Here is a 25,563-nt window from a genome sequence, read left to right on the forward strand (position 1 = left end):
CCTTAGTCCGTCATATTTCGAGATATTTTCTTTTTCTGCCTGACGGGCACCACTTTTCACTCTTTGAGCCGAAATAGCTCAGTTGGGAGAGCGTTAGACTGAAGATCTAAAGGTCCCTGGTTCGATCCCGGTTTCGCAGCATTGAACTAGTGTTTTGGGGACACATGGTTAGAAATGCTGTTCGGGTTTGTCACCAAATTCCCTATGAAGATCCCGGTTTCGCAGCATTGAAGTAGTGTTTTGGGGCCACATGGTTAGAAATGCTGGTCGGTTTTGTCACCAAATTCCTATGAAGTTCCGTTGGAACCCATTTGTTTACTAAATGGATGACTGGACGGAGACACTGTCCACAGGGAGTTCATGATGGAACTTTGCGGCAGTGGTTCGTCCCGTGTGGAAGGACCTTCCAGCTGCTCTGCTAGGCCGTTTCTTCTCTCTGTGCAATAACAGGTCACGTTTTGTGTTTTCCCGCAAACATGCCCCTGATGATATGTTGAGAGTTGCTGACTTCTCTCAAACGTCCTGTCATATTTTCGAGATATTTTCTTTCTGCCTGACGGGCACCACTTTTCATTCTCTTTTGAGCCGAAATAGCTCAGTTGGGAGAGCGTTAGACTGAAGATCTAAAGGTCCCTGGTTCGATCCGGTTTCGGCAGTATTGAACTAGTGTTTGGGGGACACATGGTTAGAAATGCTGGTCGGGTTTGTCACCAAATTCCCTATGAAGATCCGGGTTTCGCAGCATTGAACTAAAATCACCCGCCGTAGCATTGAACTAGTGTTTTGGGACGATGGTTAGAAATGCTGTTCGGGTTTGTCACCAAATTCCTTATGAAGATCCCGGTTTCGCAGCATTGAACTAGTGTTTTGGGGACACATGGTTAGAAATACTGGTCGGGTTTGTCACCAAATTCCCTATGAAGATCCCGGGTTTCGCAGCATTGAACTAGTAGTGTTTGGGGGACACATGGTTAGAAATGCTGGTCGGGTTTGTCACCAAATTCCCTATGAAGTTCCGTTGGAACCCATTTGTTTACTAAATGGATGACTGGACGGAGACACTGTCCACAGGGAGTCTAAGATGGAACTTTGCGGCAGTGGTTCGCCCGGTGTGGAAGGACCTTCGCACAGCTCTGCTAGGCCGCTTTCTGTCTCTCTGTGCAATAACAGGTCACGCTTTGTGTTTTCCCGCAAACATGCCCCTGATGGTATGTTGAGAGTTGCTGACTTCTCAAACGTCTGTCATATTTCGATATATTTTTCTTTCTGCCGGCACCACTTTTCATTCTTTGAGCCGAAATAGCTCAGTTGGGAGAGCGTTAGACTGAAGATCTGTAAAGGTCCCCTGGTTCAACCCCGGTTTCGCAGCGTTGAACTAGTGTTTTTGGGGACACATGGTTAGAAATGCTGGTCGGGTTTGTCACCAAATTCCCTATGAAGATCCGGGGTTTCGCAGCATTGAACTAGTGTTTTGGGGACACATGGTTAGAAATGCTGGTCGGGTTTGTCACCAAATTCCTATGAAGTTCGTTTTGGAACCCATTTGTTTACTAAATGGATGACTGGACGGAGACACTGTCCACAGGGAGTTCTTGATGGAACCTTTTTGGGCAGTGGTTCATCCCGTGTGGAAGGACCTTCGAACAGCTCTGCTGGGCCGTTTCTGTCTCTCTTGCAACAACAGGTGAAGTTTTTCTTTCCCGCAAACATGCCCCTAATGTATTATGTTGAAAGTTGCTGACTTCTGAAACTGCTTTTTCAAACGTTTGATTTCTGCCTGCGGTACCACTTTTTATTTTTGAGCAAATAGCTCAGTTGGGAGAGCATTAGTCTGTCATATTTCGAGATATTTTCTTTTCTACCTGACGGGCACCACTTTTCATTCTTTGGTGGCGGAAATAGCTCAGTTGGGAGAGCGTACTGAAGATCTAAAGGTCCCTGGTTCGATCCCGGGTTTCGCAGCAGAACTAGTGTTTTGGGGAAAGGTTAAAATGTGGGGTTTGCACAGAAGACCGGGTTCGCATAAACTAGGATTTGGGGCACATGTTAGAAATGCTGGTCGGTTGAAAAGATCCGTCTAATAGTGTTGTGGGACACATGGTTAGAAATGCTGGTCGGGTTTGTCACCAAATTCCCTATGAAGATCCCGGGTTTCGCAGCATTGAACTAGTGTTTTGGGGACACATGGTTAGAAATGCTGGTCGGGTTTGTCACCAAATTCCCTATGAAGTTCCGCTTGGAACCCATTTGTTTACTAAATGGATGACTGGACGGAGACACTGTCCACAGGGAGTTATTGATGGAACTTTGGCGCAGTGGTTCATCCCGTGTGGAAGGACCTTCGAGTAGCTCTGCTAGGCCGTTTCTGCTCTCTGTGCAATAACAGGTCACGTTTTGTGTTTTCCCGCAAACATTCCCCTGATGGTATGTTGAGAGTTGCTGACTTCTCAAACGTCTGTCATATTTCGAGATATTTTCTTTTCTACCTGACGGGCACCACTTTTCATTCTTTTGAGCCGAAATATCTCAGTTGGGAGAGCGTTAGACTGAAGATCTAAAGGTCCCTGGTTCAATCCCGGGTTTCGGCAGCATTGAACTAGTATTTTGGGGACACATGGTTAGAAATGCTGTCTGGGTTTGTCAGCAAATTCCCTATGAAGATCCCGGGTTTCGGCAGCATTGAACTAGTATTTTGGGGACACATGGTTAGAAATGCTGGTCGGGTTTGTCACCAAATTCCTATGAAGTTCCGTTGGAACCCATTTCTTTACTAAATGGATGACTGGACGGAGACACTGTCCACAGGGAGTTCATGATGGAACTTTGCGCAGTGGTTCGTCCCGGTGTGGAAGGACCTTCGAACAGCTCTGCGGCCGTTTCTGTCTCTCTGCAATAACAGTTGACGTTTTTCTTTCCCGCAAACATGCCCCTGATGGTATGTTGAAAGTTGCTGACTTCTCGTCTGTCATATTTCGAGATATTTTCTTTTCTACCTGACGGCACCACTTTTCTCTTTTGAGCCGAAATAGCTCAGTTGGGGATGTGGTCTTAAGTTTTGGGCCATGTTAGAAATTGTTCGGTTTGTCACCAAATTCCTATGAAGATCCCGGTTTCGGCAGCATTGAACTAGTGTTTTGGGGACACATGGTTAGAAATGCTGGTCGGGTTTGTCACCATATTCCCTGTGAAGTTTCGTTGGAACCCATTTGTTTACTAAATGGATGACTGGACGGAGACACTGTCCACAGGGAGTTATTGATGGAACTTTGTGGCAGTGGTTCATCCCGGTGTGGAAGGACCTTCGAGTAGCTCTTGTTGGGCGTTTCTGTCTCTCTGTGCAATAACAGGTCACGTTTTGTGTTTTCCCCGCAAACATGCCCCTGATGGTATGTTGAGAGTTGCTGACTTCTCAAACGTCTGTCATATTTTTTCGAGATATTTTCTTTCTACCTGACGGGCACCACTTTTCTTTCTTTTGAGCCGAAATAGCTCAGTTGGGAGAGCGTTAGACTGAAGATCTAAAGGTCCCTGGTTCAACTCGGTTTCGCAGGGTTGAACTAGTATTTTGGGGACACATGGTTAGAAATGCTGTTCGGGTTTGTCACCAAATTCCCTATGAAGATCCGGGTTTCGCAGCATTGAACTAGTGTTTTGGGGACACATGGTTAGAAATGCTGGTCGGGTTTGTCACCAAATTCCCTATGAAGTTCGGTTGGAACCCATTTCTTTACTAAATGGATGACTGGACGGAGACACTGTCCACAGGGAGTTCATGATGGAACTTTGCCGGCAGTGGTTCGTCCCGGTGTGGAAGGACCTCCGAACAGCTCTGCTAGGCCGTTTCTGTCTCTCTGTGCAATAACAGGTCACGTTTTTGTGTTTTCCACAACAAAAACATGCCCCTGATGGTATGTTGAAAGTTGCTGACTTCTCAAACGTCTGTCATATTTCTCGAGATATTTTCTTTCTACCTGACGGGCACCACTTTTCCTTCTCTTTGAGCCGAAATAGCTCAGTTGGGAGAGCGTTAGACTGAAGATCTAAATGTCCCTGGTTCGATCCCGGTTTCGCAGCATTGAACTAGTGTTTTGGGGACACATGGTTAGAAATGCTGGTCAGGTTTGTCACCAAATTCCCTATGAAGATCCCGGGTTTTCGCAGCATTGAACTAGTGAAGATCTAAAGGTTCCTGGTCCGATCCTCGCTTCGGTAGCATTGAACTAGTGTTTTGGGGACGCATGGTTAGAAATGCTGTTCGGGTTTGTCACCAAATTCCTTATGAAGATCCCGGGTTTCGGCAGCATTGAACTAGTGTTTTGGGGACACATGGTTAGAAATGCTGTTCGGGTTTGTCACCAAATTCCCTATGAAGATCCCGGGTTTCGGCAGCATTGAACTAGTGTTTTGGGGACACATGGTTAGAAATGCTGGTCGGGTTTGTCACCATATTCCCTATGAAGTTCCGTTGGAACCCATTTGTTTACTAAATGGATGACTGGACGGAGACACTGTCCACAGGGAGTTCATGATGGAACTTTGCGCGGCGGGTTCGTTCCCGTGTGGAAGGACCTTCGACCAGCTCTGCTAGGCCGTTTCTGTCTTTCTGTGCAATAACAGGTCAACGTTTTGTGTTTTCCGCAAACATGCCCCTGATGGTATGTTGAGAGTTGCTGACTTCTCAAACGTCTGTCATATTTTCGAGATATTTTCTTTTCTACCCGACGGGCACCACTTATCCTTCTCTTGAGCCGAAATAGCTCAGTTGGGAGAGGCGTTAGACTGAAGATCTAAAGGTCCCTGGTTCGACTCCGGTTTCGCAGCATTGAACTAGTATTTTGGGGACACATGGTTAGAAATGCTGGTCGGTTTTGTCACCAAATTCCCTATGAAGATCCCGGGTTTCGCAGCATTGAACTAGTGTTTTGGGGACACATGGTTAGAAATGCTGGTCGGGTTTGTCACCAAATTCCTATGAAGATCCCGGTTTCTCAGCATTGAACTAGTGAAGATCTAAAGGTTCCTGGTCCGATCCCGGCTTTCGGTAGCATTGAACTAGTGTTTTGGGGACGCATGGTTAGAAATGCTGTTCGGGTTTGTCACCAAATTCCTTATGAAGATCCCGGGTTTCGGCAGCATTGAACTAGTGTTTTGGGGACACATGGTTAGAAATACTGGTCGGGTTTGTCACCAAATTCCCTATGAAGATCCGGGTTTCGGCAGCATTGAACTAGTGTTTTGGGGACACATGGTTAGAAATGCTGGTCGGGTTTGTCACCAAATTCCCTATGAAGTTCCGTTGGAACCCATTTGTTTACTAAATGGATGACTGGACGGAGACACTGTCCACAGGGAGTTCAAGATGGAACTTTGCGGCAGTGGTTCGTCCCGGTGTGGAAGGACCTTCAAGCAGCTCTGCTAGGCCGTTTCTGTCTCTCTGTGCAATAACAGGTCACGTTTTGTGTTTTCCCGCAAACATGCACCTGATGGTATGTTGAGAGTTGCTGACTTCTCAAACGTCTGTCATATTTCGAGATATTTTCTTTTCTACCTGACGGGTACCACTTTTCATTCTTTTGAGCTGAAATAGCTCAGTTGGGAGAGCGTTAGACTGAAGATCTAAAGGTCCCTGGTTCAATCCAGTGTTTCGGCAGCGTTGAACTAGTGTTTTGGGGACACATGGTTAGAAATACTGTTCGGGTTTGTCACCAAATTCCCTATGAAGATCCCGGGTTTCGGCAGCATTGAACTAGTGTTTTGGAGACACATGGTTAGAAATGCTGGTCGGGTTTGTCACCAAATTCCCTATGAAGTTCCGTTGGAACCCATTTGTTTACTAAATGGATGACTGGACGGAGACACTGTCCACAGCGAATTCAAGATGGAACTTTGCGGCAGTGGTTCGTCCCAGTGTGGAAGGACCTTGAAGCAGCTCTGCTAGGCCGTTTCTGTCTCTCTGTGCAATAACAGGTCACGTTTTGTGTTTTCCCGCAAACATGCCCCTGATGGTATGTTGAAAGTTGCTGACTTCTCAAACGTCTGTCATATTTCGAGATATTTTCTTTTCTGCCTGGCGGGCACCACTTTTTATTCTTTTGAGCCGAAATAGCTCAGTTGGGAGAGCGTTAGACTGAAGATCTGAAGATCCCTGGTTTGATCCCTGGTTTCGGCAGCATTGAACCAGTGTTTTGGGGACACATGGTTAGAAATGCTGTTCGAGTTTGTCACCAAATTCCCTATGAAGATCCCGGGTTTCGGCAGCATTGAACTAGTGTTTTGGGGACACATGGTTAGAAATGCTGGTCGGGTTTGTCACCATATTCCCTGTGAAGTTTCGTTGGAACCCATTTGTTTACTAAATGGATGACTGGACGGAGACACTGTCCACAGGGAGTTATTGATGGAACTTTGTGGCAGTGGTTCATCCCGGTGTGGAAGGACCTTCGAGTAGCTCTGTTGGGCCGTTTCTGTCTCTCTGTGCAATAACAGGTCACGTTTTGTGTTTTCCCGCAAACATGCCCCTGATGGTATGTTGAGAGTTGCTGACTTCTCAAACGTCTGTCATATTTCGAGATATTTTCTTTTCTACCTGACGGGCACCACTTTTCTTTCTTTTGAGCCGAAATAGCTCAGTTGGGAGAGCGTTAGACTGAAGATCTAAAGGTCCCTGGTTCAATCCCGGGTTTCGGCAGCGTTGAACTAGTATTTTGGGGACACATGGTTAGAAATGCTGTTCGGGTTTGTCACCAAATTCCCTATGAAGATCCCGGGTTTCGGCAGCATTGAACTAGTGTTTTGGGGACACATGGTTAGAAATGCTGGTCGGGTTTGTCACCAAATTCCCTATGAAGTTCCGTTGGAACCCATTTCTTTACTAAATGGATGACTGGACGGAGACACTGTCCACAGGGAGTTCATGATGGAACTTTGCGGCAGTGGTTCGTCCCGGTGTGGAAGGACCTCGAACAGCTCTGCTAGGCCGTTTCTGTCTCTCTGTGCAATAACAGGTCACGTTTTGTGTTTTCCCGCAAACATGCCCCTGATGGTATGTTGAAAGTTGCTGACTTCTCAAACGTCTGTCATATTTCGAGATATTTTCTTTTCTACCTGACGAGCACCACTTTTCCTTCTCTTGAGCCGAAATAGCTCAGTTGGGAGAGCGTTAGACTGAAGATCTAAAGGTCCCTGGTTCGATCCCGGGTTTCGGCAGCATTGAACTAGTGTTTTGGGGACACATGGTTAGAAATGCTGGTCGGGTTTGTCACCAAATTCCCTATGAAGATCCCGGGTTTCGGCAGCATTGAACTAGTGAAGATCTAAAGGTTCCTGGTCCGATCCCGGCTTTCGGTAGCATTGAACTAGTGTTTTGGGGACGCATGGTTAGAAATGCTGTTCGGGTTTGTCACCAAATTCCTTATGAAGATCCCGGGTTTCGGCAGCATTGAACTAGTGTTTTGGGGACACATGGTTAGAAATGCTGTTCGGGTTTGTCACCAAATTCCCTATGAAGATCCCGGGTTTCGGCAGCATTGAACTAGTGTTTTGGGGACACATGGTTAGAAATGCTGGTCGTGTTTGTCACCATATTCCCTATGAAGTTCCGTTGGAACCCATTTGTTTACTAAATGGATGACTGGACGGAGACACTGTCCACAGGGAGTTCATGATGGAACTTTGCGGCAGTGGTTCGTCCCGGTGTGGAAGGACCTTCGACCAGCTCTGCTAGGCCGTTTCTGTCGTTCTGTGCAATAACAGGTCACGTTTTGTGTTTTCCCGCAAACATGCCCCTGATGGTATGTTGAGAGTTGCTGACTTCTCAAACGTCTGTCATATTTCGAGATATTTTCTTTTCTACCTGACGGGCACCACTTATCCTTCTCTTGAGCCGAAATAGCTCAGTTGGGAGAGCGTTAGACTGAAGATCTAAAGGTCCCTGGTTCGATCCCGGGTTTCGGCAGCATTGAACTAGTATTTTGGGGACACATGGTTAGAAATGCTGGTCGGGTTTGTCACCAAATTCCCTATGAAGATCCCGGGTTTCGGCAGCATTGAACTAGTGTTTTGGGGACACATGGTTAGAAATGCTGGTCGGGTTTGTCACCAAATTCCCTATGAAGTTCCGTTGGAACCCATTTGTTTACTAAATGGATGACTGGACGGAGACACTGTCCACAGGGAGTTCTTGATGGAAATTTGTGGCAGTGGTTCATCCCGGTGTGGAAGGACCTTCGAGTAGCTCTGCTGGGCCGTTTCTGTCTCTCTCTGCAGCAACAGTTGAAGTTTTTTCTTTTCCCGCAAACATGTCCCTAATGCTATGTTGAAAGTTGCTGACTTCTGAAATATCTGTCATTTTTTCAAGACGTTTTGATTTCTGCCTGACGGGTACCACTTTTTATTCTTTTGAGCCGAAATAGCTCAGTTGGGAGAGCATTAGTCTGTCATATTTCGAGATATTTTCTTTTCTGCCTGACGGGCACCACTTTTCACTCTTTTGAGCCGAAATAGCTCAGTTGGGAGAGCGTTAGACTGAAGATCTAAAGGTCCCTGGTTCGATCCCGGGTTTCGGCAGCATTGAACTAGTGTTTTGGGGACACATGGTTAGAAATGCTGTTCGGGTTTGTCACCAAATTCCCTATGAAGATCCCGGGTTTCGGCAGCATTAAACTAGTGATTTGGGGACACATGGTTAGAAATGCTGGTCGGGTTTGTCACCAAATTCCCTATGAAGATCCCGGGTTTCGGCAGCATTGAACTAGTGTTTTGGGGACACATGGTTTGAAATGCTGGTCGGGTTTGTCACCAAATTCCCTATGAAGATCCAGGTTTCGGCAGCATTGAACTAGTGTTTTGGGGACACATGGTTAGAAATGCTGGTCGGGTTTGTGACCAAATCCTATTTAGTTGATTGTAACCCCGGTGTGGAAGGACCTTCGAACAGCTCTGCTAGGCCGTTTTGTCTCTCTGTGCAATAACAGGTCACGTTTTGTGTTTTCCCGCAAACATGCCCCTGATGGTATGTTGAGAGTTGCTGACTTCTCAAACGTCTGTCATATTTTCGAGATATTTTCTTTTCTACCGACGGGCACCACTTTTCTTTCTTTGAGCCGAAATAGCTCAGTTGGGAGAGCGTTAGACTGAAGATCTAAAGGTCCCTGGTTCAATCTCGGGTTTCGCAGCGTTGAACTAGTATTTTGGGGACACATGGTTAGAAATGCTGTTCGGGTTTGTCACCAAATTCCCTATGAAGATCCCGGGTTTCGGCAGCATTGAACTAGTGTTTTGGGGACACATGGTTAGAAATGCTGGTCGGGTTTGTCACCAAATTCCCTATGAAGTTCCGTTGGAACCGATTTCTTTACTAAATGGATGACTGGACGGAGACACTGTCCACAGGGAGTTCATGATGGAACTTTGCGGCAGTGGTTCGTCCCGGTGTGGAAGGACCTTCGAACAGCTCTGCTAGGCCGTTTCTGTCTCTCTGTGCAATAACAGGTCACGTTTTGTGTTTTCCCGCAAACATGCCCCTGATGGTATGTTGAAAGTTGCTGACTTCTCAAACGTCTGTCATATTTCGAGATATTTTCTTTCTACCTGACGGGCACCACTTTTCCTTCTCTTGAGCCGAAATAGCTCAGTTGGGAGAGCGTTAGACTGAAGATCTAAAGGTCTCTGGTTCGATCCCGGGTTTCGGCAGCATTGAACTAGTGTTTTGGGGACACATGGTTAGAAATGCTGGTCGGGTTTGTCACCAAATTCCCTGTGAAGTTCCGTTGGAACCCATTTGTTTACTAAATGGATGACTGGACGGAGACACTGTCCACAGGGAGTTCATGATGGAACTTTGCGGCAGTGGTTCGTCCCGGTGTGGAAGGACCTTCAAGCAGCTCTGCTGGGCCCTTTCTGTCTCTCTGTGCAATAACAGGTCACGTTTTGTGTTTTCCCACAAACATGCCCCTGATGGTATGTTGAAAGTTGCTGACTTCTCAAACGTCTGTCACATTTCGAGATATTTTCTTTTCTTTCTGACGGACACCACTTTTCATTCTTTCAAGCCGAAATATCTCAGTTGGGAGAGCGTTAGACTGAAGATCTAAAGGTCCCTGGTTCGATCCTGGGTTTCAGCAGCGTTGAACTAGTGTTTTGGGGACACATGGTTAGAAATGCTGGTCGGGTTTGTCACCAAATTCCCTATGAAGATCCCGGGTTTCGGCAGCATTGAACTAGTGTTTTGGGGACACATGGTTAGAAATGCTGGTCGGGTTTGTCACCAAATTCCCTATGAAGTTCCGTTGGAACCCATTTGTTTACTAAATGGATGACTGGACGGAGACACTGTCCACAGGGAGTTCATGATGGAACTTTGCGGCAGTGGTTCGTCCCAGTGTGGAAGGACCTTCGAGCAGCTCTGCTAGGCCGTTTCTGTCTCTCTCTGCAGCAACAGTTGAAGTTTTTTCTTTTCCCGCAAACATGTCCCTAATGCTATGTTGAAAGTTGCTGACTTCTGAAATGTCTGTCATTTTTTCAAAATGTTTTGTTTTCTGCCTGACGGGTACCAGTTTTTATTCTTTTGAGCCGAAATAGCTCAGTTGGGAGAGCATTAGACTGAAGATCTAAAGGCCCTGGGTTTCGGCAGCATTGAACTAGCGTTTTGGGGACACATGGTTAGAAATCCTGGTCGGGTTTGTCACCAAATTCCCTGTGAAGTTCCGTTGTAACCCATTTGTTTACTAATTGGATGACTGGACGGAGACACTGTCCACAGGGAGTTCTTGATGGAACTTTGTGGCAGTGGTTCATCCCGGTGTGGAAGGACCTTCAAGCAGCTCTGCGGCCGTTTCTGCTGTCTCTGGCAGCAACAGGTAACGCTTTTGTGTTTTCCCCGCAAACATGCCCCTGATGGTATGTTGAAAGTTGCTGACTTCTGAAACGTCTGTCATATTTCGAGATATTTTCTTTTCTGCCTGACGGGCACCACTTTTTATTCTTTTGAGCCGAATATAGCTCAGTTGGGAGAGTGTTAGACTGAAGATCTAAAGGTCCCTGGTTCGACCCGGTTTCGAATTTTAAGTTAAAAGCGTTGACACAAATTCCTATGAAGATCCCGGTTTCGCAGCATTGCACTAGTGTTTTGGGGACACATGGTTAGAAATGCTGGTCGGGTTTGTCACCAAATTCCCTATGAAGATCCCGGGTTTCGCGAGTTTGGGGAAATGAAAGGGGTGTCACCAAACTATGAAGATCCGTTTGCAGCATTGAACTAGTGTTTTGGGGACACATGGTTAGAAATGCTGGTCGGGTTTGTCACCAAATTCCCTATGAAGTTCTCGTTGGAACCCATTTGTTTACTAAATGGATGACTGGACGGAGACACTGTCCACAGGGAGTTCTTGATGGAACTTTGTGGCAGTGGTTCATCCCGGTGTGGAAGGACCTTCGGTAGCGCTCTGCTGGGCCGTTTCTTGCTCTCTCTGCAGCAACAGTTGAAGTTTTTTCTTTTTCCCGCAAACATGTCCCTAATGCTATGTTGAAAGTTGCTGACTTCTGAAATGTCTGTCATTTTTTCAAGACGTTTTGATTTCTGCCTGACGGGTACCACTTTTTATTCTTTTGAGCCGAAATAGCTCAGTTGGGGAGAGCATTAGTCTGTCATATTTCGAGATATTTTCTTTTCTGCCTGACGGGCACCACTTTTCACTCTTTTGAGCCGAAATGTTTAATGAAGATCTAAAGTCTGGCATGGTTTCGCAGAACTAGTGTTTTGGGACACATGGTTAGAAATGCTGGTGGTTGTCACCAAATCCTATGAAGATCCCGGTTTGGAGCATTAAACGTGAAGATCTAAAGGTTCCTGGTCAATCCCTCGGCTTTCGTAGCATTGAACTAGTGTTTTGGGGACGCATGGTTAGAAATGCTGTTCGGGTTTGTCACCAAATTCCCTATGAAGATCCGGGTTTCGGCAGCATTGAACTAGTGTTTTGGGGACACATGGTTAGAAATGCGGTCGGGTTTGTCACCAAAATCCTTATGAAGATCCCAGGTTTCGCAGCATTGAACTAGTGTTTTGGGGACACATGGTTAGAAATGCTGGTCGGGTTTGTCACCAAATTCCCTATGAAGTTCCGTTGGAACCCATTTGTTTACTAAATGGATGACTGGACGGAGACACTGTCCACAGGGAGTTCATGATGGAACTTTGCGGCAGTGGTTCGTTTCCGTTGTGGAAGGACCTTCGAACAGCTCTGCTAGGCCGTTTCTGTCTCTCTGTGCAATAACAGGTCACGCTTTGTGTTTTCCCGCAAACATGCCCCTGATGGATATGTTGAGAGTTGCTGACTTCTCAAACGTCTGTCATATTTCGATATATTCTTCTTTCTACCTGACGGGCACCACTTATCATTCTCTTGAGCCGAAATAGCTCAGTTGGGAGAGCGTTAGACTGAAGATCTAAAGGTCCCCTGGTTCGATCCCGGGTTTCGCAGCGTTGAACTAGTATTTTGGGGACACATGGTTAGAAATGCTGGTCGGGTTTGTCACCAAATTCCCTATGAAGATCCCGGGTTTCGCAGCATTGAACTAGTGTTTTGGGAACATGGTAGAATGCTGGTGGTTTGATCGCCCACGCAATAACTAGTGTTTGGGACATGTTAGAAATGCTGTTGGTTTGTCACCAAATTCTTAATAAATCCCGGTTTCTCGCAGCATTGAACTAGTGTTTTGGGGACACATGGTTAGAAATACTGGTCGGGTTTGTCACCAAATTCCCTAATGAAGATCTCCGGTTTCGCAGCATTGAACTAGTGTTTTGGGGACACATGGTTAGAAATGCTGGTCGGGTTTGTCACCAAATTCCCTATGAAGTTCCGTTGGAACCCATTTGTTTACTAAATGGATGACTGGACGGAGACACTGTCCAGGGCGAATTCAAGATGGAACTTTGGCGGCAGTGGTTCGTCCCGGTGTGGAAGGACCCTTCGAAGCAGCTCTGCTAGGCCGTTTCTGTCTCTCTGTGCAATAACAGGTCACGTTTTGTGTTTTCCCGCAAACATGCCCCTGATGGTATGTTGAGAGTTGCTGACTTCTCAAACGTCTGTCATATTTCTCGAGATATTTTCTTTCTACCTGACGGGCACCACTTTTATTCTTTTGAGCCGAAATAGCTCAGTTGGGAGAGCGTTAGACTGAAGATCTGAAGATCCCTGGTTTGATCCCTGGTTTCGGCAGCATTGAACCAGTGTTTTGGGGACACATGGTTAGAAATGCTGGTCGGGTTTGTCACCAAATTCCCCATGAAGATCCCGGGTTTCGGCAGCATTGAACTAGTGTTTTGGGGACACATGGTTAGAAATGCTGGTCGGGTTTGTCACCAAATTCCCTATGAAGTTCCGTTGGAACCCATTTGTTTACTAAATGGATGACTGGACGGAGACACTGTCCACAGGGAGTTCTTGATGGAACTTTGTGGCAGTGGTTCATCCCGGTGTGGAAGGACCTTCGAGTAGCTCTGCTGGGCCGTTTCTGTCTCTCTCTGCAGCAACAGTTGAAGTTTTTTCTTTTCCCGCAAACATGTCCCTAATGCTATGTTGAAAGTTGCTGACTTCTGAAATATCTGTCATTTTTTCAAGACGTTTTGATTTCTGCCTGACGGGTACCACTTTTTATTCTTTTGAGCCGAAATAGCTCAGTTGGGAGAGCATTAGTCTGTCATATTTCGAGATATTTTCTTTTCTGCCTGACGGGCACCACTTTTCACTCTTTTGAGCCGAAATAGCTCAGTTGGGAGAGCGTTAGACTGAAGATCTAAAGGTCCCTGGTTCGATCCCGGGTTTCGGCAGCATTGAACTAGTGTTTTGGGGACACATGGTTAGAAATGCTGTTCGGGTTTGTCACCAATTCTATGAGTCCAATTAAAAATCGTTTCGCAGCATTGAACTAGTGTTTGGGGGCCACATGGTTAGAAATGCTGGTCGGGTTTGTCACCAAATTCCCTATGAAGTTCGGCGGAACCCATTTGTTTACTAAATGGATGACTGGACGGAGACACTGTCCAAGGGAGTTCATGATGGAACTTTGCGGCAGTGGTTCGTCCCGGTGTGGAAGGACCTTCGAACAGCTCTGCTAGGCCGTTTTGTTTCTCTGTGCAATAACAGGTCACGCTTTTTGTGTTTTCCGCAAACATGCCCCTGATGGTATGTTGAGAGTTGCTGACTTCTCAAACGTCTGTCATATTTCGAGATATTTTCTTTTCTACCCGGACGGGCAACTTTTCTTTCTTTTGAGCCGAAATAGCTCAGTTGGGGAGCGTTAGACTGAAGATCTAAAGGTCCCTGGTTCAATCCCGGGTTTCGGCAGCGTTGAACTAGTATTTTGGGGACACATGGTTAGAAATGCTGTTGGGTTTGTCACCAAATTCCCTATGAAGATCCGGGTTTCGGCAGCATTGAACTAGTGTTTTGGGGACACATGGTTAGAAATGCTGGTCGGGTTTGTCACCAAATTCCCTATGTAAGTTCCGTTGGAACCCATTTGTTTTTACTAAATGGATGACTGGACGGAGACACTGTCCACAGGGAGTTCATGATGGAACTTTGCGCAGTGGTTCGTCCCGGTGTGGAAGGACCTTCGAGTAGCTCTTGCTGGGGCCGTTTCTGTCTCTCTCTGCAACAACAGTTGACGTTTTTCTTTTCCCGCAAACATGTCCCTAATGGTATGTTGAAAGTTGCTGACTTCTTGAAATGTCTGTCATTTTTCAAGAGTTTTGTTTTCTGCCTGACGGGTACCACTTTTTTATTCTTTGGGCGGCCATAGCTCAGTTGGGAGAGCATTAGTCTGTAATATTTTAAAGATATTTTCTTTTCTGCCTGACGGGCACCACTTTTCACTCTTTTGAGCCGGAGATAGCTCAGTTGGGAGAGCGTTAGACTGAAGATCTAAAGGTCCCTGGTTCGATCCCGGTTTCGCGGCAGCATTGAACTAGTGTTTTGGGGACACATGGTTAGAAATGCTGGTCGGGTTTTGTCACCAAATTCCCTATGAAGTTCCGTTGGAACCCATTTGTTTACTAAATGGATGACTGGACGGAGACACTGTCCACAGGGAGTTCATGATGGAACTTTTTTGGCGGCAGTGGTTCGTTCCGGTGTGGAAGGACCTTCGAACAGCTCTGCTAGGCCGTTTCTGTCTCTCTGTGCAATAACAGGTCACGTTTTGTGTTTTCCCGCAAACATGCCCCTGATGGTATGTTGAGAGTTGCTGACTTCTCAAACGTCTGTCATATTTCGAGATATTTTCTTTTCTGCCTGACGGGCACCACTTTTCACTCTTTTGAGCCGAAATAGCTCAGTTGGGAGAGCGTTAGACTGAAGATCTAAAGGTCCCTGGTTCGATCCCGGGTTTCGGCAGCATTGAACTAGTGTTTTGGGGACACATGGTTAGAAATGCTGTTCGGGTTTGTCACCAAATTCCCTATGAAGATCCCGGGTTTCGGCAGCATTGAACTAGTGTTTTGGGGACACATGGTTAGAAATGCTGGTCGGGTTTGTCACCAAATTCCCTATGAAGTTCCGTTGGAACCCATTTGTTTACTAAATGGATGACTGGACGGAGACACTGTCCACAGGGAGTTCATGATGGAACTTTGCGGCAGTGGTTCGTCCCGGTGTGGAAGGACCTTCGAACAGCTCTGCTAGGCCGTTTCTGTCTCTCTGTGCAATAACAGGTCACGTTTTGTGTTTTCCCGCAAACATGCCCCTGATGGTATGTTGAGAGTTGCTGACTTCTCAACGTCTGTCATATTTCGAGATATTTTCTTTTCTACCTGACGGGCACCACTTTTCATTTCTTATAGCCGAAATAGCTCAGTTGGGAAAGCGTTAGACTGAAGATCTAAAGGTCCCTGGTTCAATCCCGGGTTTTGGCGCGTTGAACTAGTGTTTTGGGGACACATGGTTAGAAATGCTGTTCGGGTTTGTCACCAAATTCCCTATGAAGATCCGGGTTTTGGCAGCATTGAACTAGTGTTTTGGGGACACATGGTTAGAAATGCTGGCGGGTTTGTCACCAAATTCCCTATGAAGATCCCAGGTTTCGCGCGCATTGAACTAGTGTTTTGGGGACACATGGTTAGAAATGCTGGTCGGGTTTGTCACCAAATTCCCTGTGAAGTTTCGTTGGAACCCATTTGTTTACTAAATGGATGACTGGACGGAGACACTGTCCACAGGGAGTTCTTGATGGAACTTTGTGGCAGTGGTTCATCCCGGTGTGGAAGGACCTTCGAGTAGCTCTGCTGGGCCGTTTCTGTCTCTCTCTGCAGCAACAGTTGAAGTTTTTTCTTTTCCCGCAAACATGTCCCTAATGCTATGTTGAAAGTTGCTGACTTCTGAAATGTCTGTCATTTTTCAAGACGTTTTGATTTCTGCCTGGCGGGTACCACTTTTTATTCTTTTGAGCCGACATAGCTCAGTTGGGAGAGCATTAGTCTGTAAAATTCGAGATATTTTCTTTTCTGCCTGGCCGGGCACCACTTTTCACTCTTTTGAGCCGAGATAGCTCAGTTGGGAGAGCGTTAGACTGAAGATCTAAAGGTCCCTGGTTCGATCCGGGTTTCGGCAGCAATGAACTAGTGTTTTGGGGACACATGGTTAGAAATGCTGTTCGGGTTTGTCACCAAATTCCCTATGAAGATCCCGGGTTTCGGCAGCATTGAACTAGTGTTTTGGGGAAACATGGTTAGAAATGCTGGTCGGGTTTGTCACCAAATTCCCTATGAAGTTCCGTTGGAACCCATTTGTTTACTAAATGGATGACTGGACGGAGACACTGTCCACAGGGAGTTCATGATGGAACTTTGCGGCAGTGGTTCGTCCCGGTGTGGAAGGACCTTCGAACAGCTCTGCTAGGCCGTTTCTGTCTCTCTGTGCAATAACAGGTCACGTTTTGTGTTTTCCCGCAAACATGCCCCTGATGGTATGTTGAGAGTTGCTGACTTCTCAAACGTCTGTCATATTTCGAGATATTTTCTTTTCTGCCTGACGGGCACCACTTTTCACTCTTTTGAGCCGAAATAGCTCAGTTGGGAGAGCGTTAGACTGAAGATCTAAAGGTCCCTGGTTCGATCCCGGGTTTCGGCAGCATTGAACTAGTGTTTTGGGGACACATGGTTAGAAATGCTGTTCGGGTTTGTCACCAAATTCCCTATAAATATCCCGGGTTTCGGCAGCATTGAACTAGTGTTTTGGGGACACATGGTTAGAAATGCTGGTCGGGTTTGTCACCAAATTCCCTATGAAGTTCCGTTGGAACCCATTTGTTTACTAAATGGATGACTGGACGGAGACACTGTCCACAGGGAGTTCATGATGGAACTTTGCGGCAGTGGTTCGTCCCGGTGTGGAAGGACCTTCGAACAGCTCTGCTAGGCCGTTTCTGTCTCTCTGTGCAATAACAGGTCACGTTTTGTGTTTTCCCGCAAACATGCCCCTGATGGTATGTTGAGAGTTGCTGACTTCTCAAACGTCTGTCATATTTCGAGATATTTTCTTTTCTACCTGACGGGCACCACTTTCCATTCTTTTGAGCCGAAATAGCTCAGTTGGGAGAGCGTTAGACTGAAGATCTAAAGGTCCCTGGTTCAATCCCGGGTTTCGGCGGCGTTGAACTAGTGTTTTGGGGACACATGGTTAGAAATGCTGGTCGGGTTTGTCACCAAATTCCCTATGAAGATCCCAGGTTTCGGCAGCATTGAACTAGTGTTTTGGGGACACATGGTTAGAAATGCTGGTCGGGTTTGTCACCAAATTCCCTGTGAAGTTTCGTTGGAACCCATTTGTTTACTAAATGGATGACTGGACGGAGACACTGTCCACAGGGAGTTCTTGATGGAACTTTGTGGCAGTGGTTCATCCCGGTGTGGAAGGACCTGCCGGTAGCTCTGCTGGGCCGTTTCTGTCTCTCTCTGCAGCAACAGTTGAAGTTTTTTCTTTTCCCGGCAAACATGTCCCTAATGCTATGTTGAAAGTTGCTGACTTCCAAATGTCTTGTCATTTTTCAAGACGTTTTGATTTCTGCCTGACGGGTACCACTTTTTATTCTTTTGAGCCGACATAGCTCAGTTGGGAGAGCATTAGTCTGTCATATTTCGAGATATTTTCTTTTCTGCCTGACGGGCACCACTTTTCACTCTTTTGAGCCGAGATAGCTCAGTTGGGAGAGCGTTAGACTGAAGATCCAAAGGTCCCTGGTTCGATCCCGGGTTTCGGCAGAAATGAACTAGTGTTTTGGGGACACATGGTTAGAAATGCTGTTCGGGTTTGTCACCAAATTCCCTATGAAGATCCCGGGTTTCGGCAGCATTGAACTAGTGTTTTGGAGAAACATGGTTAGAAATGCTGGTCGGGTTTGTCACCAAATTCCCTATGAAGTTCCGTTGGAACCCATTTGTTTACTAAATGGATGACTGGACGGAGACACTGTCCACAGGGAGTTCATGATGGAACTTTGCGGCAGTGGTTCGTCCCGGTGTGGAAGGACCTTCGAACAGCTCTGCTAGGCCGTTTCTGTCTCTCTGTGCAATAACAGGTCACGTTTTGTGTTTTCCCGCAAACATGCCTCTGATGGTATGTTGAGAGTTGCTGACTTCTCAAACGTCTGTCATATTTCGAGATATTTTCTTTTCTACCTGACGGGCACCAGTTTTCATTCTTTATAGCCGAAATAGCTCAGTTGGGAGAGCGTTAGACTGAAGATCTAAAGGTCCCTGGTTCAAGCCGGGTTTCGGCAGCGTTGAACTAGTGTTTTGGGGACACATGGTTAGAAATGCTGTTCGGGTTTGTCACCAAATTCCCTATGAAGATCCCGGGTTTCGGCAGCATTGAACTAGTGTTTTGGGGACACATGGTTAGAAATGCTGGTCGGGTTTGTCACCAAATTCCCTATGAAGATCCCAGGTTTCGGCAGCATTGAACTAGTGTTTTGGGGACACATGGTTAGAAATGCTGGTCGGGTTTGTCACCAAATTCCCTGTGAAGTTTCGTTGGAACCCATTTGTTTACTAAATGGATGACTGGACGGAGACACTGTCCACAGGGAGTTCTTGATGGAACTTTGTGGCAGTGGTTCATCCCGGTGTGGAAGGACCTTCGAGTAGCTCTGCTGGGCCGTTTCTGTCTCTCTCTGCAGCAACAGTTGAAGTTTTTTCTTTTCCCGCAAACATGTCCCTAATGCTATGTTGAAAGTTGCTGACTTCTGAAGTACATTGTTGTTTTTTCAAGACGTTTTGATTTCTGCCTGACGGTACCACTTTTTATTCTTTTGAGCCGACCATAGCTCAGTTGGGAGAGCATTAGTCTGTCATATTTCGAGATATTTTTTTCTGCCTGACGGGCACCACTTTTCACTCTTTTGAGCCGAGATAGCTCAGTTGGGAGAGCGTTAGACTGAAGATCTAAAGGTCCCTGGTTCGATCCCGGGTTTCGCAGCAATGAACTAGTGTTTTGGGGACACATGGTTAGAAATGCTGTTCGGGTTTGTCACCAAATTCCTATTGAAGATCCCGGGTTTCGGCAGCATTGAACTAGTGTTTTGGGGAAACATGGTTAGAAATGCTGGTCGGGTTTGTCACCAAATTCCCTATGAAGTTCCGTGGAACCCATTTGTTTACTAAATGGATGACTGGACGGAGACACTGTCCACAGGGAGTTCATGATGGAACTTTGCGGCAGTGGTTCCGTCCGGTGTGGAAGGACGCCGAACAGCTCTGCTAGGCCGTTTCTGTCTCTCTGCAATGCAAAACACGGTCGCGTTTTGTGTTTTTCCCGCAAACATGCCCCTGATGGTATGTTGAGAGTTGCTGACTTCTCAAACGTCTGTCATATTTCGAGATATTTTCTTTCTACCTGGCGGGCACCACTTTTCATTCTTTATAGCCGAAATAGCACAGTTGGGAGAGCGTTAGACTGAAGATCTAAAGGTCCCTGGTTCACGCCTGGGTTTCGCAGCGTTGAACTAGTGTTTTGGGGACACATGGTTAGAAATGCTGGTTGGGTTTGTCACCAAATTCCCTATGAAGATCCCGGGTTTCGGCAGCATTGAACTAGTGTTTTGGGGACACATGGTTAGAAATGCTGGTCGGGTTTGTCACCAAATTCCCTATGAAGATCCCAGGTTTCGGCAGCATTGAACTAGTGTTTTGGGGACACATGGTTAGAAATGCTGGTCGGGTTTGTCACCAAATTTCCCTGTGAAGTTTCGTTGGAACCCATTTGTTTACTAAATGGATGACGGGACGGAGACACTGTCCACAGGAAGTTCTTGATGGAACTTTGTGGCAGTGGTTCATCCCGGTGTGGAAGGACCTTCGAGTAGCTCTGCTGGGCCGTTTCTGTCTCTCTCTGCAGCAACAGTTGAAGTTTTTTCTTTCCCGCAAACATGTCCCTAATGCTATGTTGAAAGTTGCTACGTCTGCAAAATGTCTGTCATTTTTCAAGACGTTTTGATTTCTGCCTGGGCAAAGATTTTACACTTTTTTGCCCCAGCCGACATAGCTCAGTTGGGAGAGCATTAGTCTGTCATATTTCGAGATATTTTCTTTTCTGCCTGACGGGCACCACTTTTCACTCTTTTGAGCCGAGATAGCTCAGTTGGGAGAGCGTTAGACTGAAGATCTAAAGGTCCCTGGTTCGATCCCGGGTTTCGGCAGCAATGAACTAGTGTTTTGGGGACACATGGTTAGAAATGCTGTTCGGGTTTGTCACCAAATTCCCTATGAAGATCCCGGGTTTCGCAGCATTGAACTAGTGTTTTGGGGAAACATGGTTAGAAATGCTGGTCGGGTTTGTCACCAAATTCCCTATGAAGTTCCGTTGGAACCCATTTGTTTACTAAATGGATGACTGGACGGAGACACTGTCCACAGGGAGTTCATGATGGAACTTTTGCGGCAGTGGTTCGTCCGGTGTGAGACGGACCTTGAACAGCTCTGCTAGGCCGTTTCTGTCTCTCTGTGCAATAACAGGTCACGTTTTGTGTTTTCCCGCAAACGTGCCCTGATGGTATGTTGAGAGTTGCTGACTTCTCAAAGCGTCTGTCATATTTCGAGATATTTTCTTTTCTGCCTGACGGGCACCACTTTTCACTCTTTTGAGCCGAAATAGCTCAGTTGGGAGAGCGTTAGACTGAAGATCTAAAGGTCCCTGGTTCGATCCCGGGTTTCGGCAGCAATGAACTAGTGTTTTGGGGACACATGGTTAGAAATGCTGTTCGGGTTTGTCACCAAATTCCCTATGAAGATCCCGGGTTTCGGCAGCATTGAACTAGTGTTTTGGGGAAACATGGTTAGAAATGCTGGTCGGGTTTGTCACCAAATTCCCTATGAAGTTCCGTTGGAACCCATTTGTTTACTAAATGGATGACTGGACGGAGACACTGTCCACAGGGAGTTCATGATGGAACTTTGCGGCAGTGGTTCGTCCCGGTGTGGAAGGACCTTCGAACAGCTCTGCTAGGCCGTTTCTGTCTCTCTGTGCAATAACAGGTCACGTTTTGTGTTTTCCCGCAAACATGCCCCTGATGGTATGTTGAGAGTTGCTGACTTCTCAAACGTCTGTCATATTTCGAGATATTTTCTTTTCTACCTGACGGGCACCACTTTTCATTCTTTATAGCCGAAATAGCTCAGTTGGCAGAGCGTTAGACTGAAGATCTAAAGGTCCCTGGTTCAAGCCCGGGTTTCGGCAGCGTTGAACTAGTGTTTTGGGGACACATGGTTAGAAATGCTGGTCGGGTTTGTCACCAAATTCCCTATGAAGATCCCAGGTTTCGGCAGCATTGAACTAGTGTTTTGGGGACACATGGTTAGAAATGCTGGTCGGGTTTGTCACCAAATTCCCTGTGAAGTTTCGTTGGAACCCATTTGTTTACTAAATGGATGACTGGACGGAGACACTGTCCACAGGAAGTTCTTGATGGAACTTTGTGGCAGTGGTTCATCCCGGTGTGGAAGGACCTTCGAGTAGCTCTGCTGGGCCGTTTCTGTCTCTCTCTGCAGCAACAGTTGAAGTTTTTTCTTTTCCCGCAAACATGTCCCTAATGCTATGTTGAAAGTTGCTGACTTCTGAAATGTCTGTCATTTTTTCAAGACGTTTTGATTTCTGCCTGACGGGTACCACTTTTTATTCTTTTGAGCCGACATGGCGCTACCTGGCTCAAGATCGTCTGTTCCAAACAGCTAATCACGTTCGTTCATTTCCAATGTGAGATTCCCCCGCGTCCAATCACATAGCGGGGTGACATTGGACGTAGCAAATCATAACGCTTCTTTCCAATGTAGATTGAATGCCGTAATCACGTACATGACGGCGCTCGCCCGCCGTCCCCAGCGTGCCTAGTAACGGTTTGCCGTCAACGCACTGAAGCTGTCAGCGAGCGATAGGATATCATTCAATTTAATGGCAAGTTACCATTTAAATATGTGTTTCCTTCTTAAATAGGCACATATACAGTTTATTTCAATCCTTCACACGAAGTTATCTGATCATTTTGCTACGTGTTACATTATGTTATATGGCCGTAGCGTCATAGCTAACAATCGCCAATGCTAACTGTAGCTAGCGCTATCAAATATGGGTCGTTCGTGTCTCATGTGAAATGTAAACAAACTAACGTTAAGGTTACTATCGATAAATGTAACGTTAATAGGCTCAATATTAATATGAGTAGAAAAAGCCATGTTACTACTACTATGATATAACTGTTCTTAGCTAACCACCTGCACCTGGGTATATTGCAAGCTGTAGGTTAACTACTATATTATGGCTAGTTTGCTACATATAATACCTTCAATATTACTATGAATAGAAAATCATATGTAACTAACTTACTATGACATAGCCTAGTCTTTGCTAATCATCTAGGTAGATTGCTACCCATTTAAAAAGTCTGATCATACACCCAACATTAGCTACATTACTGTAACTTAAATTGATTTGATAATGCAGCTTTCATGCTGTCATATTAGGTGTGTGTTTGTGCTGCAGTGTCACAGTGTATTGTCCAGAGAATGCTCATTGTATATTGTTGTCCATATTCATGTTGCCTTTAGATGAGCAATAAGCCTAAAAGCCACAAGTCCATGGGGGAAGGAGAGTGGATGGCAAGGCTGAGGGCATATGCCAGCTCAGGGGTTTGGCCTTCTGGAGGCAACAGACCAGCCCCTAAGCAGCGGAAGTGGCATGACCTCTATCAGAAGGTAAAATATAGCATTATATAATGATCACTTGAAAAATATACCATGCGATAGTAAGACTGTATACCCCAGGCTAAACAGGTTTCTGATTGTTTCAGATTGAGAAATGCCCCATGCAGGCCCGTGGACAGACCACTCTGTTTGGTGGGTCAGTGGCCTGTAATTGTGGATTTCACGGTGCTAAGGTGATCTGTTTTAAAATGATGTGTCATTATGATTAATCTTACATCTCATGTCTGCTGCAATGCTGTAGTTGTTACATCAAAATGCTGTTGATTTAGCAGCCCACCACTCAGCCTCCTGCCGCAGCCTCGCAGTCTGCAGCTCTGGTCTCGACCCCTGGTGCAACGGCTGCTGTGCCACCATCTTTCTGGCGCCCCCCTCCAAGTTTGTCAATGGTGAAAATTATATTAAATAACTCATATTTAATTAATAGTGCTTTTGTATTGTTAACATTATCAAATTAATATTGTTTGTCTTTTCAGTTCACTAAATCACGCTTTGGTGGGTCACAGTCTGCCACACTAAAGCCTAATTTAGTGGCTAGGAGGAGCCCCAGCCCCTCTTCCTCCCCTGTGAGGACTCCCAGCCCCTCTCCATCCTCTGTGAGGACCCCCAGCCCCTCTCCATCCTCTGGGAGGACCCCGAGCCATGCCCCGTCTTCTGGGAGGACCCCCAGCCCCTCTCCATCCTCTGTGAGGACCCCGAGCCATGCCCCGTCTTCTGGGAGGACCCCCAGCCCCTCTCCATCCTCTGTGAGGACCCCGAGCCATGCCCCGTCTTCTGGGAGGACCCCCAGCCCCTCTCCATCCTCTGTGAGGACTCCGAGCCATGCTGTGAACACCAGCATGGCAGAAGCCTGTGTAAGTACAGCATTGTCTGTTCATTGGCCTGCCTGTTGTGTAAGTTATGCTTAGTGTAGCCTTTATTTATTCCATACATTAATAATTTGTTGTTGTCTTCTAAACAGGATGAACCTGGAGGAGTTCAGCTGGCCAGTGCTGGGGCTGCATGTTCTTTCTGGTTGCCAGCAGAGATGCGGAAAAACATCCCCATCCAAGACCAGAGGTGGATTTCTAACGCCATTTTCCACTCTGGCAAACTGCGACAAGATTTGAAGCTGTGGTACGAACCCCCTGTCCCAGCTCTCATATATCACCAGACACCAACACCAGATCGCTTTTTTACCCATCGGCTGATGGTGTGGATGCCCTACCACCTGTGGAAGGTGAGGGTAAACTGCCCTGAGGGGCGAAGCTGACGGGCTACGGTGTCCACAAGAGAGCTCGGAAGGTCCTGGACATTGACAGGTATTACCTGATGGTGACAGAGACACTCAGGTGCACTGTGTGCTCTCTGAACTACCTGTCTACCTCTCAGACTGTCCGCAACCAGCTTGACCTGCCGCACCAGAACATGTTCCGGCTGATCCTGACCCGCAAGTGAGTAAAACAGTTTTGAAAAAATTTGTCGCGTGTAATACAGCAACTGTCGCGTCGCATCGCCGGCTGTGTGCGATAGCTTTTACACGACTATAATGACCCTTCTATTAATGTGTAACTAATCACAGCTACATTTCAGGTATGCCTGTGACGTATCCGTGGGCGTATTCGCTCCGCGTGCGCCGGACTCTGGGCAACAGTCCAGCACGTCTGGTAAAGCAGCTTAAGGAAAACCATGGGGGAGGAATGGCTGAACAGGTTGGCACACTATTTTTGGAGAGTGTGCTGACTTTGTTGATCGGCCAAGCCTCTTCCCAGTGGTGTGCCAGGAGCCCCTGAGCCCATTGATGTGCCCACCAGTCGCTGGCTGCTGTCCGTTTATGGCAGGGACATCCTCTCCGATTGGACCATATCAAGGCCAGCATCACCTCCACATTTGGCTCCATCTTAAAGATGGACTCAACCAAACAGGTAATAAATTATCTGTGTAATAGATATCCATGTGCTTAAAATACGCCATGCAATACACATTAATGCTATTGTCAATCATAATATCACATGGGACGCGTAATTTAAATGTGTACAGTGTAATTAACATATATACACTTGCTGCTGTAAATTACAGATTTTTTTAACATCACTATTGTCAAATTACAGATCACAAAGAAGCTGGCTGGTCACGCCAAGGGGACTGGTCTCTGGGTCACCTCCATTGGGAACGAGGTTGGCCAGATCGTGACCAGTGTGGTGACAGTGCAGGAGGGGCCGGGATTGGACAGGATGGTGGCAGGGGTGATGGAGCGGTACCGCCAGGCAGCTATAGCACCCCCAGTGCTGCTGTATGTGGACTGTGGCTGCTGCATCAGTGAGGGGTCCAGCAAGCTG

At 46.6% G+C, this 25,563-nt stretch overlaps 1 protein-coding gene and 15 non-coding genes across 16 annotated transcripts; all 16 read left to right on the forward strand.

The window, feature by feature from the left end:
* The first annotated feature begins 6,615 nt into the window (after positions 1-6,615).
* On the forward strand, positions 6,616-6,688 carry trnaf-gaa. Its single transcript has one exon. It is a non-coding gene; the product is annotated as a tRNA-Phe (tRNA).
* A 445-nt stretch (positions 6,689-7,133) lies between these two features.
* On the forward strand, positions 7,134-7,206 carry trnaf-gaa. The gene has a single exon. It is a non-coding gene; the product is annotated as a tRNA-Phe (tRNA).
* A 675-nt stretch (positions 7,207-7,881) lies between these two features.
* Positions 7,882-7,954, forward strand: trnaf-gaa. Its single transcript has one exon. It is a non-coding gene; the product is annotated as a tRNA-Phe (tRNA).
* Positions 7,955-8,492: 538 nt separating this feature from the next.
* trnaf-gaa lies at positions 8,493-8,565 on the forward strand. Its single transcript has one exon. It is a non-coding gene; the product is annotated as a tRNA-Phe (tRNA).
* Positions 8,566-9,617: 1,052 nt separating this feature from the next.
* Positions 9,618-9,690, forward strand: trnaf-gaa. The gene has a single exon. It is a non-coding gene; the product is annotated as a tRNA-Phe (tRNA).
* A 4,065-nt stretch (positions 9,691-13,755) lies between these two features.
* Positions 13,756-13,828, forward strand: trnaf-gaa. The gene has a single exon. It is a non-coding gene; the product is annotated as a tRNA-Phe (tRNA).
* A 1,494-nt stretch (positions 13,829-15,322) lies between these two features.
* trnaf-gaa lies at positions 15,323-15,395 on the forward strand. The gene has a single exon. It is a non-coding gene; the product is annotated as a tRNA-Phe (tRNA).
* A 445-nt stretch (positions 15,396-15,840) lies between these two features.
* On the forward strand, positions 15,841-15,913 carry trnaf-gaa. Its single transcript has one exon. It is a non-coding gene; the product is annotated as a tRNA-Phe (tRNA).
* Positions 15,914-17,053: 1,140 nt separating this feature from the next.
* On the forward strand, positions 17,054-17,126 carry trnaf-gaa. Its single transcript has one exon. It is a non-coding gene; the product is annotated as a tRNA-Phe (tRNA).
* Positions 17,127-17,572: 446 nt separating this feature from the next.
* On the forward strand, positions 17,573-17,645 carry trnaf-gaa. Its single transcript has one exon. It is a non-coding gene; the product is annotated as a tRNA-Phe (tRNA).
* A 538-nt stretch (positions 17,646-18,183) lies between these two features.
* Positions 18,184-18,256, forward strand: trnaf-gaa. The gene has a single exon. It is a non-coding gene; the product is annotated as a tRNA-Phe (tRNA).
* A 1,143-nt stretch (positions 18,257-19,399) lies between these two features.
* Positions 19,400-19,474, forward strand: trnaf-gaa. The gene has a single exon. It is a non-coding gene; the product is annotated as a tRNA-Phe (tRNA).
* Positions 19,475-19,816: 342 nt separating this feature from the next.
* LOC120567385 (skin secretory protein xP2-like) lies at positions 19,817-24,497 on the forward strand. Its single transcript, XM_039814342.1, has 6 exons — positions 19,817-19,828; positions 23,093-23,239; positions 23,335-23,421; positions 23,521-23,634; positions 23,722-24,099; positions 24,207-24,497. The coding sequence occupies exons 1-6, from the start codon at positions 19,817-19,819 to the stop codon at positions 24,495-24,497; spliced, it is 1,029 nt and encodes a 342-aa protein (XP_039670276.1).
* Positions 20,619-20,691, forward strand: trnaf-gaa. Its single transcript has one exon. It is a non-coding gene; the product is annotated as a tRNA-Phe (tRNA).
* Positions 21,137-21,209, forward strand: trnaf-gaa. The gene has a single exon. It is a non-coding gene; the product is annotated as a tRNA-Phe (tRNA).
* Positions 21,656-21,728, forward strand: trnaf-gaa. Its single transcript has one exon. It is a non-coding gene; the product is annotated as a tRNA-Phe (tRNA).
* Positions 24,498-25,563: the final 1,066 nt, after the last annotated feature.

This window comes from Perca fluviatilis, chromosome 10 (assembly GCF_010015445.1).
Source record: "Perca fluviatilis chromosome 10, GENO_Pfluv_1.0, whole genome shotgun sequence".
NCBI classification, from domain to species: domain Eukaryota; kingdom Metazoa; phylum Chordata; class Actinopteri; order Perciformes; family Percidae; genus Perca; species Perca fluviatilis.